The sequence below is a fragment of the Sinocyclocheilus anshuiensis genome, unplaced genomic scaffold, assembly GCF_001515605.1.
Source record: "Sinocyclocheilus anshuiensis isolate Anshui unplaced genomic scaffold, SAMN03320099.WGS_v1.1 scaffold392, whole genome shotgun sequence".
Lineage (NCBI taxonomy): Eukaryota > Metazoa > Chordata > Actinopteri > Cypriniformes > Cyprinidae > Sinocyclocheilus > Sinocyclocheilus anshuiensis.
The window spans coordinates 2,149,683-2,162,817 of record NW_015557091.1 but is presented as its reverse complement, the minus strand read 5'-3'; the positions used below and the strand labels follow the sequence as shown (position 1 = coordinate 2,162,817).

General features: G+C 36.8%; 2 protein-coding genes across 4 annotated transcripts in view; both read left to right on the top strand.

Moving 5' to 3' along the window:
• LOC107677219 (ankyrin repeat and SOCS box protein 10-like) overlaps positions 1-5,101 on the top strand; it is an 8,711-nt gene extending 3,610 nt beyond the window's left edge. For all 3 annotated transcript variants that reach the window (XM_016472033.1, XM_016472032.1, XM_016472034.1), the window contains 3 exons: positions 156-660; positions 4,171-4,284; positions 4,450-5,101. In XM_016472033.1, coding sequence (XP_016327519.1) covers positions 156-660; positions 4,171-4,284; positions 4,450-4,635 — 805 coding nt within the window. In that variant the 3' untranslated portion in view covers positions 4,636-5,101. The remainder of the gene's footprint in view (positions 1-155; positions 661-4,170; positions 4,285-4,449) is intronic.
• A 3,734-nt stretch (positions 5,102-8,835) lies between these two features.
• LOC107677225 (homeobox protein GBX-1-like) lies at positions 8,836-11,441 on the top strand. The gene is made up of 2 exons (XM_016472040.1): positions 8,836-9,271; positions 10,747-11,441. Exons 1-2 carry the CDS (start codon positions 8,836-8,838, stop codon positions 11,259-11,261), a joined length of 951 nt encoding a protein of 316 aa, XP_016327526.1. The 3' UTR covers positions 11,262-11,441.
• The last annotated feature ends 1,694 nt before the right edge of the window (positions 11,442-13,135 follow it).

The window sequence follows — 13,135 nt, the reverse complement described above, 5'->3', positions numbered from 1 at the left end:
AAAAACATTAAAAAAAAAAAAAATATTCCAAACTTTTGACTGGTAGTGTACTTGTAATGTAGACTTTGATGCTAAATAATATCCTACAAAATTAATATCACTTATGCATACTGCATTATAGCCAGACTTTTGGAGTTTTTTCTATGTTTTTCCAGGTGTGCCAAACATCTACTCGCATTCGATGCTTTGATCAACGGTCAAAGCTTGGATGATAACGACACACCCCTTCATGTGGTGGCCCGCCATGGCCTTCCTGATCACGTGGAGCTCTACTTACGACACGGAGCTGTGCTTAACCTACAAAATGACGATGGAAACACACCGCTGAACGCCGCGTGCTCCCAGCCGCAGGACTGCACGTCTCTGGAGCGCTACAGTCGTGTTTGTCACATGCTGGTGGATGCAGGGGCAGACATTCATATCAGTGACGCGGACAAGCAGACTCCACTGCACATGGCATGTAAGAACACCAACCCTGACGTGGTGGATCTACTGCTTCAGTATAAAGCCTTGGTCAACGAAATGGATTATGGCGGTGATGCACCGATGCATAACATCCTGAAGGTGGTGGCCTACAAGACGGACCATGAGCCCGAGAGGATCGTACAGGCACTTCTCAATTACGGATCCATCAGGGTGTGGCCTGGAGCTCTGCCCAAGGTCAGGACTGGACAAGGGAGTCTGTTACTATAGCTGCTTTCCATTCAAAGTGGGATTATATCCCTATATCCCTACACACAAAAAAAATTGGTTCTTCAGCGGTTCTTTGGGGTAGTTGAGGTGCTATATAGCACCACTGCCATACAAAGAACCGTTAAGCCCCTGTATAGTTCTTTAAAGGTTCTCTAATTCTCTCTTAGTCTCTTAGGTTCTCAACCTTTTTGCCCGCAAGGCCCCCCTATAAGGAAATATTCCAGGGCCCCCACACAAGACTTTTTGACCTCAGAAAAGCATAAAAGTGATTCAAAACAGCTTTTGCCATTGTAGTAAATTCCCATTCATAGCAAACATATGAGAGTGGAGTAACATCTCTAAAATCTAAGGAGGAGAATGGGGTTCCTCTTATGGTTCTTCTATGATTCCTTTAAAGATAGGTGCTATATAGCACTTAAAGTGGTTCCCATATGATTACGAGCCAATTAACTACTTTTAGTGCTATTTAGCACCATTTTTTTAGTATGTAGTCAATGAATGCTAATGTTTCATAATTTTGAACCAATCTTACTGGGAATAAAATTCTTATCTAATAGTCACATTCTTGGTGGATATACTAAATTTTATATTTTTCATATATTTATCCACATTTTATCCTTTATGTTCTTTGTTTCATTCTTATTTTGACTATTTGTTTCATTATCTAATCATGACTGGTTCTAAATTATTATTAAATTCCGTTAAAATTCTGATTTTCTGACTAGGGATATACATTACTGACTACTACAACCCCGATTCCAGAAAAGTTGGGATGTTTTGTAAAATGCAATAAAATCAACAATCTGTGATTTTTTTTTATTTTTTATTCTCTTTAACTTTTATTTAATTGACAAAAGTACAAAGAAAAGATTTCCAAAGACTGATGTTGATGGCTGCAACACACTCCAAAAAAGTTGGAACAGAGGCTAAATAAAAGTAAAAACGGCTTTAGAATATCCAAATTAAACTGTTTTGAAACAGTTCACAGTAAGCAGGTGAATTGGTAATATGAGGGTATCATGTTTTGATGTAAAAGGAGATCTTGTTTGTGATTTCAAATGACTGTCAGATTGGCACTTGAAATGAAGGTACTGGTCAAAAGTTTAGAATAATAATTATTTATTTATTATTTTATTTTATTTTATTTTAATAAAGGCTCTTTTGCTCACCAAGGCTGCATTTATTTGAAAATACAGTAATTATATATATACTGTATTTTAGAATGTAATTTGTTTATTTTTTTTATCTTACCCCATCTTACCTTAAACTTTTTGAATTATACTGCATCATGGATTTCCGCAAAAATATTAAGCTACAGAATTGTTTTAAAATTTGATAAGAATAAGAAATGTTTCTTGAGCACTAAATCAGACTGATTTCTGAAGGATCATGTGTTGTAAAATGCAATAAAATCAACAATCTGTGATTTTTTTTTATTTTTTATTCTCTTTAACTTTTATTTAATTGACAAAAGTACAAAGAAAAGATTTCCAAAGACTGATGTTGATGGCTGCAACACACTCCAAAAAAGTTGGAACAGAGGCTAAATAAAAGTAAAAACGGCTTTAGAATATCCAAATTAAACTGTTTTGAAACAGTTCACAGTAAGCAGGTGAATTGGTAATATGAGGGTATCATGTTTTGATGTAAAAGGAGATCTTTTCTCAGAAATCACAAAAATCTAATTTCTCAATGCAAATTTGCAAAGAATTTAGGTCTTTCACCAACTACCACACATAATATTGTGAAAAGATTCAGGGAATCCAGAGAAATCTCAGTCCGTGTAGGGCAAGGCAGGAAACCTTAGCTGAATGTGTGACCTTTGAGCCCTCAGATGGCATTGCATGAGAAACCGTCATGCTGCAGTGTGAAATGTAACCACATGGGCTCAGGAGTACTTTGGAAAACTGCTGTCACTTAACACAGTCTGCCGCTGCATCAATAAATGCAACTTGAATCTTTGTTACTCTAGGAGAAAACTAAATCAATTCTATGCAGTGATGCTGTGGGGTTCTCTGGACCAAAGCTCATCTCAGATATTCAAAAAGACAGTGGAAATGTGTGCTGTGGTCAGATGAGTCCACATTTCAACTTGTTTCTGGAAAAAAAAAAATGGACGTTGGTTTCTCAGTCCCCAAGACCAAAGGGACCATCCAGACTTTCACCAGCGACAGATGCAAAAGCAAACGTCTGTTAAGCATGCCTCTGTCCCAACATTTTTGAAGTGTGTTGCAGCCATCAATCAAAATGTGTTTATATTTATAGAATACAATTAAGTTGGTCAGTGAAAACATTGGAAATCTTTTATTTGTACTTTTGTCAATGGAATAAATGTTGAAGAGCATTAACAAATCTCAGATTCTCGAGAGCATTTTACAAAATGTCCCAACTTTTTTGGAATTGGGGTTGTAATTTTTGGGCAAAATATACCTTTTAAGAACAAGTTGAATTGGAAACTAACCTGTCTGCCATTTGTAAGGAACAAACCCACGTCTCAAGAAGGCATCAATCTGCAATCTGTAAATTACAGTTTTCTTTAGCACAGATATTTATCCTCTTGAACTAATATATAGAAATAAATTAACTCAAAACCATCATTAAAGTCCCCCACAAGCAGCATATGATATTTTATTTGTCACAAATACAGAACTAATCACTTTTAGATAGATTTAGTTCTGTCTTTCAAAAGCGCAGTTAAAAACACTTGATATCACGCATCCAATGAGTCCCACTTGTGCCAAATAAATTGCCTGAGTCTTAACGAGGCAAATGTTAATAGGAGATTAATTAGCAGTAATTGCAGAAATTCCCCACAATCCCCCAGAGGGGGGCCCAATCTGTTCATCAGCCCAAGTAGTTATTTATTCCATGCAATGTTCCCCCAAAAATACAACTTTCCACCTTTGACCTCCACAACACAGGTGGGGCTGTTGCACCAGGTGGAAACTGACAAAAAGCTGCTCATCTATGACCAGCTTCCCTCCACTGTTTGTTATTGCAAAAGACACAGGACAGCATTTCTTGATCATTTTAGTCATTAATAGCAAAGCAAGATCTGATTCACAATCTAACCGGTTTCTGAAGAGCACTGAATTTGAATCTGTTTTCAGAGATAAAAAAGATTAAGTTCCTATTTGATTTCACTTTAATTAATTTTTTATTTAGCAATAAGGATACATTAAATTGATTAAAAGTGACAATAGAAACATTTATAATGTTACAAAAGATTTCTTTTTCAAATAAATGCTGCTCTGAAGACTTAAGTAATGATGCTGAAAATTCAACGTTGCATCGCATGAATAAATTACATTTTATATATTCAAAAATGTTTTTATTAAATATTTTATATATATATACAAAACCACTAGCAACGAGATAAAAAAAGACTTGATTCTTATTTGTTAGTTTTATTTCCCTGTTTGTTTGGGGTTTTTTCTTGTAATATGACAGCTTTATTCTCTAATATATCTGGCACAGGTGTTGAAATATTGCTGCACATCTCCAAGAACAATAGAAGTGCTCTTCAACGCATATGACCGTCTCAAAATCACTGAAGCCTGGGTAGAAGCTGTACCTCCTGAGGTGTTTCAGGTCAGATGATGTCAAGCTTTTTACTTTTTTCTCAATTATAATGTATTAAATATCGAAGTAAATGTTAAAAAGCAAGTTTTATTAAAATAAAAAGCACCTAAAGAGCTCAAAATAATTTTCTCACAATAGCAGATAATATAAATTAAGTATATTGTTTTCACACAGAAACACCGGGAATTCTACGAATCCCTGTTTGCACTGATGCAAACTCCTCGATCTCTACAGCATTTGGCCCGTCACAGACTCCGAGCGTTCCTGGAAGGTCGCTTGCATAAGGTGGTCCCTAAACTGGGTCTACCAACCTTTCTTAAAAATTACCTAATGCTGGCATTCAGAGACTATATTCACTGAGAGAGACCACAAACCTGACAATGTACAACATATAGTATAAGCATGCAGTGATTGGGTTTTGTACCATGATGTACCATTGAGGTTTGTTTTATTCTGTGTGATTCTGAATGATTTGTGTTGGAAAACTGTCCTGTCTTTACCGAAGATGATACAATCAGGTAGCAATTTTATAGGGAATCATTAAATTGAGGTACTGTTTAATGCCAATCTGTGATAGATATTTTTTAATGTAAAATGTGTTTTATTATTACTGATATCTATTTTAACGCATTGGGAAAGAAGATAGAAGGTTGTTTATGAAGAATAAAACAGGAGGAGGATGCAGAAGGTCTGTATATATATAATATCCAGTGCAACACACATTCATTATTACATTAACTACCACAGTGGGGCGCCATGGAGCTCAAGTGGAATCTGAATTCCTATTGAAAGTTTTCAAATCACTGATAGGAGTCCATGCATAAGTGACAGATTTTCAATGATATATATTTAAAAGTACCATTCTGAATGCTTCTGAAACACTGATCTAAATTAAATAAAAAGCATTTTTTTTCAGGAGGGCAAGGTTCTATTTTTCTATTGTATTTGATCAAATTGTCAATTTTTAAGAGCTCGCTTTGATCGATTTTCTTGTCTACACTGAGGTTTTCCTTACCATTTACAATTATCCTGTTTTTCCATCATATTTTATAATAAACAGAGGACGACAGAAAATCTTGCTGAAACATTACAATTCAATGATTTGACATTCATATTCAACATTTTAAGGTCAAGATTTGACAAGATGGTGTCTATTACAAAAGGGTTTAGACTGAGTCAATTAATAGTGTTTTAGATGTGGAAGACAATTTAGATAATGAACGATTATGTGGATTTTTATGAAAACTACTGATTACATTATTTTCAAACTGTTGAGTTCCACACGTATGCATCACGTCCATTTTTTGTTACAGGTCATCATCAAGTCTGAGAGGGTCTCATGTATTTAATGATCTTGTCACCTCGACTCATTAAAAAACACCAACAATGCAATGGACATTTGACTAAAAAGATTGCAGAACAAATTATGAATAATAATAATAATATTTTTGGTTGAATTTATCCATTAATGAAGATGCTTAGTAGTATTATTACAGGGTGGATGCTGGTAAAGTGGAGCACTTTCTGATAATTTACTGCTATTTAATATATAGATAGATAGATAGATAGATAGATAGATAGATAGATAGATAGATAGATAGATAGATTCTAAAAAATGCTGGGTTAAATACAACCCAGCACTGGGTAAAATAATGGACAAATGCAGAGACTGGGGTGTTTTGACCCAGCGGTTGGGTTACCCAGAAGGTTGAGTTAAACATTTAATCAAACCGCTGGGTCAAAACACCCCAGTTGTTGGGTTTGTCCATATTTTACCCAGCACTGCTGGGGTTGTATTTAACCCAACATTTTTTAGAGTGTAGATAGATAGATAAATAGATATAATCCAAATGTCAACTTAATGCATATTTTTACCTGGTGTCCCATTTTATCTGTATTCATCTTCATGAATAACTGTAGTAAAATCATAGTACGTTTTAGAAATAAAAAATTACTCTCTATTATGCTGCACTATTTGGATATAAAGTTATTAATTGCGTGTCGAAGATAATAAATCCTAGGTTTGTGCTTTTTTTCTTCTTGTGTAGTACATGTAGTGAAGAACAAAGGTGCAAAGCAATTGTCTACGAACAGATCTTTGATAAAAGTCTCATATAAGATGACCAGGAGGAGGGGGGCTCTGATTGTATCCTATTCAGTAGCGTGTGTGTGTGTGTGTGTGTGTGTGTGTGTGTGTGTGTGTGTGTGTGTGTGTGTGTGTGTGTGTGTGTGAGAGAGAGAGAGAGAGAGAGTGAGTTAGAGAGAGAGAGAGAGAGAGAGAGAGAGCTGTCTGGTTTCAATAGATCAAAGAGCACTGCTCCTGAATGGAGTCATTTGCAATTATAAGAATAATTAGCATCTGTGGGTCCTCCATCGCTAATCAGAGTCGGAGGTGATGTGTTTATGTCCTCTCGCAATCAGACGGCCAGTTGGAGAGCTCGCGCCCCGCAGGACTCAATAGCGCCTAATCATCATCAGAAGTGAATTGGCATTTAAACGGTAAAATGATCTCCGATTAAATTAATGCTTAGCGGGGAAAGAGAAACCGCTCAGAGGGTACAATTTTAGACCCTTTTCTTTGTTTTTCTTTTATTATTTTTCTTCTAAAATCGAAATTATATTCTCAACTATTCAAGAAAAGTATGATTACTTTTTCTCTTAAAGTCGTGTCCTTCTTAATTTTCCGTGTAACGTTACTTAACATCTTGTCAAATGATCTGTGATTTTCCACCAATGGATCTTTCCTCTGAATATCTGTGAAGAAGCTCTTTTTGTCTGGATCTTTAAAATAGAAACGGATTTCATACGACTTGAATGCACATCTTCTATGATTAACATGTTTTTAATTTATGAACTACAGTCATTTTGATGTTGTTTGTCCAGAGATTGTCAAAAAAAAAAAGGAAAAGAAAAGAAAAACGTCTCTTTAAAGTCTGAATTATTTGACAAAAACAGACCCTCCTGGCTGCGTGTCAAGGTCATTAAGTTAAAATAAATAAAATATATACTACTTTTTAAATAAAAAGGCAGATTTTGTTGAGGTCAAACGAAGCAGTTATTTATCACCAGTGTGCGGATTATTCAGTGACTTTCAGGGGGTCGCATTTTAAGAGAATTTCTGTCAGTAGCCTAATTTTCTTGATGTAACGTTAATCTGTTGAAAGCGTCTCACGGAATTGATCGGTGTTTTCGCCGCCCTAACACCCAAACGTGACGTAAACCATATCTAAACTAAATTATTTTTTGTTATATACTTTCAATATATAGCCTAAATGTTAAACAAAGTGATAAATAATGAGAGTTGGCCTACTTGTTTTGTCGAAGTTCCACCCGGGTCGTAACGGAAAGCGCTCGCGCTGCCTGCTGTTGCTATGGTTACCCCCTCAGGCGAACGCTAGCGCAGGTCATACGTTTAGCGAATTTACCTAACTTTTGTGGTGCCTGAAACGTCATTTGAAGACGCTTTTGAAATGTATACATTTCACACAATATAGGCTATTTTAAATTTCAAAATTTAAATCCCCCCCGTTTGTTTTTATTGACTTTAGGGAGGTTCAAAGTGTAATTAGGAGGGCCAGGCCCTCCCATAATTCGCACCCGATTCATGACTAAAAATTCATGATATGTGCAAAAAAAAAAAAAGACATTTTGACAAAAATGTAGAAACAATTTTTTTTTTTTTTTTTAAAGCCTATAGCTACCAGGCCTATATAAAGATTAGGCTACATTTCTAAGAACTTTATATGTTTTTCTTTTACTAGATTAATTTGTTTCTTATTTTTATCATCTAGAAAACCCATAATAATATAGATAATAATAGATATTTATAGCCATATTTTGTAATTCCCCCCAAATTTATCAGTAAGATTTCACACAGATATCTACATTCAAACGTCATCTCATCAGTGAAATCTCTCTCTTGGGGATAATTGTCGGCCAGATTCACTCTTTCTCCCAACAGAATAGAAAAGACTCTCTCTCACAAGAGGGCCGAAACATCTGCCTCTCCGCCCTCACGACTCCGATGCCATCGGCCTCTGAAAGAATCAACAAAAGAACCGTTGTTATATATCTTCCCTTGAATACAAAGTAATTACTTATCATCAATCAAAATTAATAATAGTTGATTGGGTTGGTGTGGTCAGCGCAGTCCCCTCACATTCACTTTCCAGAGGAGGGGACTTGACCCACTGGGAAACTACCCCCCACCCCTCTCTCGGCGGCCTAAAAAGTCAGGGACTGAATAAGGAAATGAAGCGTAATTTGAGGAAGATGGATGAGTCTCCAGGGCAACTCCCCCTTCTATCCTCTTGTACTGATGATAACCGAGAGAAAGAGAGAGAGAGAGAAAGAGGGGTGTGTGCGTGTGTTTATGTCTCAGTATGTGACAAATAGAGGCTGAGACACTGAGAGCTCCAGACAAAAAACGCATCAGGTCTCAGTCCGTTGGACGGCGAGGACCCTACAGCACCATCAGGATAACCGTGGACCACATTTGGGTGATTTGTCTCAGAAGGCCCCTGCACGGGATTTATTCGACCAGACCGCGCTCAGTTCACCATGCAGAGACCGAGCGGTGCGGGAACGGCATTTTCCATTGATTCTTTGATTGGTACTCCACATCCCCGGCCGGGCCACCTGCTCTACACGGGCTACCCGATGTTTATGCCGTACCGACCGCTTATGATTCCACAAGCCCTGTCTCATTCGTCATTATCGTCGGGTATCCCTCCCTTGGCACCGCTGGCATCGTTCGCGGGGCGTCTGACCAACACTTTTTGCGCGGGGTTGGGGCAGGGGATGCCCTCCATGGTGGCGCTCACCACCACCCTGCCCAGTTTCTCGGACCCTCCAGATAGTTTCTATCCCCCGCAGGAGATGCCGGGACCACGGTTAGGCGCGGAAGGGACGGGGATGAACCGGCAAGAGAGCCCGCATGACGAGCTCAAGGGTTCTGAACTCCTCAATTTCACGGAAACTTTTCAGGCGGTTGCAGGTGAGCACCGGACACAAACTCTGACTGACAGGTGGTTGAATTACGAGCGCAAAATGTTCTAACGGCCTTTATTTAAAATAAAAGTTCTGATCAGAAGCCAAAGGGTTTTACAGGCTGATGCCGAAAGTTCCACAACAAACTTTTATTCTCTAGTTCTTTAGAAAACACTCTTGTGAGTTAGATAACTCATAAACCAATATGCAACTTTTACTGTAAAACGAAAACTTTATATAGGCTACCTCCAAAAAAACCCTATCTAAAAATGGATCTTGATAAGATTGATGCGCTTTTGGTCAACTGGTGAACCTAAAGTGCTGCAAAAAGTAATTAGATAACATTTTACTGTGTGGAACTCCATACAAACTCTATGCATAAGCTTTAAGATATAGTTGTACATTCAGTCAGAAATGTCATGACACTTGAAAGTTAAGAATTGTATATAAAAAAAAAAAGGTAATGGATTTTGAATGAAAACTCACCAATGTTGTTTAAAATAGCCGTTTTTGTGCGCTGGAATAACAGTGCATTTCTAATCTACATTTGTCATCTGTTATTGTTCTTAGGGACTTCATAAAATTATCGAAAGACAAATGAACACATATGAGCTTGAAAACTTTCATTGTCATTTGATTTGTATTCAGGTGGCACAGGCCTTCACTCCTGGCATTGGAGAGTTTCGAAACAATGATATGCTACAAAAAGATTTGGGTTTTTAGTATTATATGTTTTGTGATATTTCTAAATAATTTCTGCAGAATTAGATATTTTAAAGGTGAAAATTGAACAGACTGAATCACAAAGCAAACGATATGAACAAAATCAATTATTCTATAGTTTCAGCACAGTTTTTTTTTTAAATTTCATTATAAAACTATATTTTCCCATCCAACCTGCTACAATACTGTCATTTCTACTTGAGCTTTTGAGTTTAAACACCATATTAAAAAAAAAAAAATCTTCATGGAACTTGCAGGCTCTCACTTTAAATTTAAAAATGTAAGGTAACAAGCAAAGTCAGTTTTAGTAGATTGAATATGTAGACAGGCCTGCACTTGTAGAAAAAAAAACCGCGTCAATATACACTCTTGTTGGATTTTATAATGCTTTAGGATATTTATGAAATAATGTCTGTAGAATTAAAGTTTAAAATGGAGCAGAAAGCAAACGATTAACAATTACTGTAACATTCTAGCGCACTTTAGTATTTTCATCTTGTTACAGAATTTGACAATTAATTTGTAGTAGGCTACTTGATTTCAACTCGATTTTTTTTTTATCAGTAATTAATTCGAGGTTGTCAAAAAGGATTTTTCGCTGCAGTTCGTCACCACCTGTTATGCATTAGCTGAACTTCAATTTTAGTGGGTCGAAATATTTCTCATAGGCTAAATAGCCTACTACATTTGCCCCTTGAACTGACCAAATCTGTGTGGAATATCTGTAACGATTAATCTCCTAATTTTCATTCTCTTTAGGCGAAACCAAGATCTACAGTTCAGATGATGAGAAACTGGACCTGAAATCAGCGGAGGCCGCGTGCAGTGACAGGGAGGACAGTTCAGCCGACAGCGAGAACGAAAGCTTCTCCGACGGGAACACCTGCGCTTCAGCGTCCCAGAAAAGCAAACTCAAAGGCGGCTCACAGGACGCGTTACCGCCGGGCGGCTCGGCGGGAAAGAGCCGGAGGAGGCGGACTGCTTTCACTAGCGAACAGCTGCTGGAACTCGAGAAGGAGTTTCACTGTAAGAAGTATCTGTCCCTCACCGAGCGCTCTCAGATCGCGCACGCACTCAAACTCAGCGAGGTCCAGGTCAAAATCTGGTTCCAGAACCGCAGGGCCAAATGGAAACGGATCAAAGCCGGGAACGTCAACAACAGATCCGGGGAGCCCGTCCGGAACCCCAAAATCGTGGTGCCCATTCCCGTGCACGTCAACAGGTTCGCGGTTCGGAGTCAACATCAACAGATCGAACCGGGCAGCAGGCCATGAACTTCTCAATGAAAATGACCCTGAACTCCTCAAACGAACATTTACATGACCCACGTTCCCACAGGTCAGGGGTCACACGCTACAGATGCATGAAGCACACCTAAAAGGAGATCATTCCAGTATCTAGAAGGATATTCAGTGACTTTTAGGAAACACTTTGTCGACTTTCAATTAAAAACACGGGGCCTATACAACGCTTAACGGATCATCGGTTTATATACATTCAATTCTGAAAAGCCTATGAATCAAAGTTTATGAAACTTGAACGTATATTATTAACACATGACCTGTTAAGCATTTTATATATTTGAAAGTTATTATAAGGTCGACTTTTATATCTGTTTAATACCGACATTACTTTCAGGTTTGTTCTTTTCCTTCTCTCCCCTAAAATGTCTTTATTTTTAATTTATTATTTTGTACATTTGTAAATATTAAATGTGTCCATGCGACACAAATGTGCACTATACGAGACTGTAAAGAGACATTTTTAAAAAATAAGTATTTATAAGTATAGTGAGTTTTTGCATGTTGCCATTTGTTGTCTAATTTTCCCGTATGATTTTAACGGGCCGTTCTCGTTGTTTCGACCATTTTTGCATGTGCTCTTAAAGCATTTCTGTCCCTTAGAGGCGGAATCTCCCCCAGTTCTTTGTGGAAGAAAAAAAAAACCCGGTGATGGAAATAAATAAGCTCAAGAACACAATGACGTCACAATAAATGTGCAATATGCTGCATAAAACTTTAGAGGAGAAATGTATTCATTGCATGCATGTTGGTTCTTCTTAAATAATGTTTCAGTGTTTGTCATATTTGCAAACGAAATAATTATTGATCAACTCACTGAATCGATAGATATTTTATACCAAACATTATCCTAAAGCATAAGGTGACTACTGACAATTATTTATTGGCAACTATTTGATAATTATTTTATTTCTTTATTTATATTTATTTACTCACCCTTAAAAATACATTTAATTATGTAATTATAAATTCCAATTAATAATACAAAGTAAATAATATTTTATTACCACAGTTTTCTAAGCATATAGCCTACAATTACACAATACAATACAATATATCTACTTTCCACTGTTGAATCTTTTAATATCAAGATATTAGAAATAACACCAGGAAATGTTAATTTTGCAATATCTCTTTCCAGGGAATTTACTGATTTAATGCAGGTCACTTACTCGGATATCTAATTTCTTTTCTTCTGGTTGAAGTAGTTGTGGACCCTTTAAAGGTGTCTTAGCTCTTCTTTACATCCAGCAGATTTACTTTATTTGATGCATTTTGAGCAGATAATAGAGCACATCTGTCATCAGCATCAAGAGACCATGGGGTAAAATGATTATCCTTCTATTAAACATGAACATAGCATTATTTTATTTTATTTTTCAGAAGTAGGAAGCATTGTGAAGCTTGAGCCTTACACATCTTCTCTTCTCTTTAAATCAGCATTATTGGTCTGAATCATTTCTTTTGGCCTTCTTCAGAAAAAAAGACCAAACATGCGAAATGCGGTTTAAATTTTACTTCAACAAAAAATTATGCTGCTGATATTCCATTTTTATGACTTTGACATTAAACATTATTTTACAAAAATGTATTCAATACATTTAATGTGCATGACTGTACTTACACTCTAAAAAATGCTGGGTTAAAAAGGGACAAACCCAGCTATTGGGATGTTTTGACCCAGCGGTTGGGTTGTTTTGAACCCAACCGCTGGGTCAAAACAACCCAATAGCTGGGTTTGTCCCTTTTTAACCCAGTGCTGGGTTATATTTAACCCAGCATTTTTTAGAGTGTAGCTTATTTGTTCCATAACTGTGACTTAAAAGTCTCACCGTTTCCCTTATTAA

What these genes read in the sequence shown, in the direction of transcription:
- LOC107677225 (XM_016472040.1), top strand. Translation starts at nt 8,836, where the DNA reads ATGCAGAGACCGAGCGGTGCGGGAACGGCATTTTCCATTGATTCTTTG. An exon ending in AACTTTTCAGGCGGTTGCAG is followed by an intron (nt 9,272 to 10,746) that starts GTGAGCACCGGA and finishes CATTCTCTTTAG; the next exon opens with GCGAAACCAAGATCTACAGT.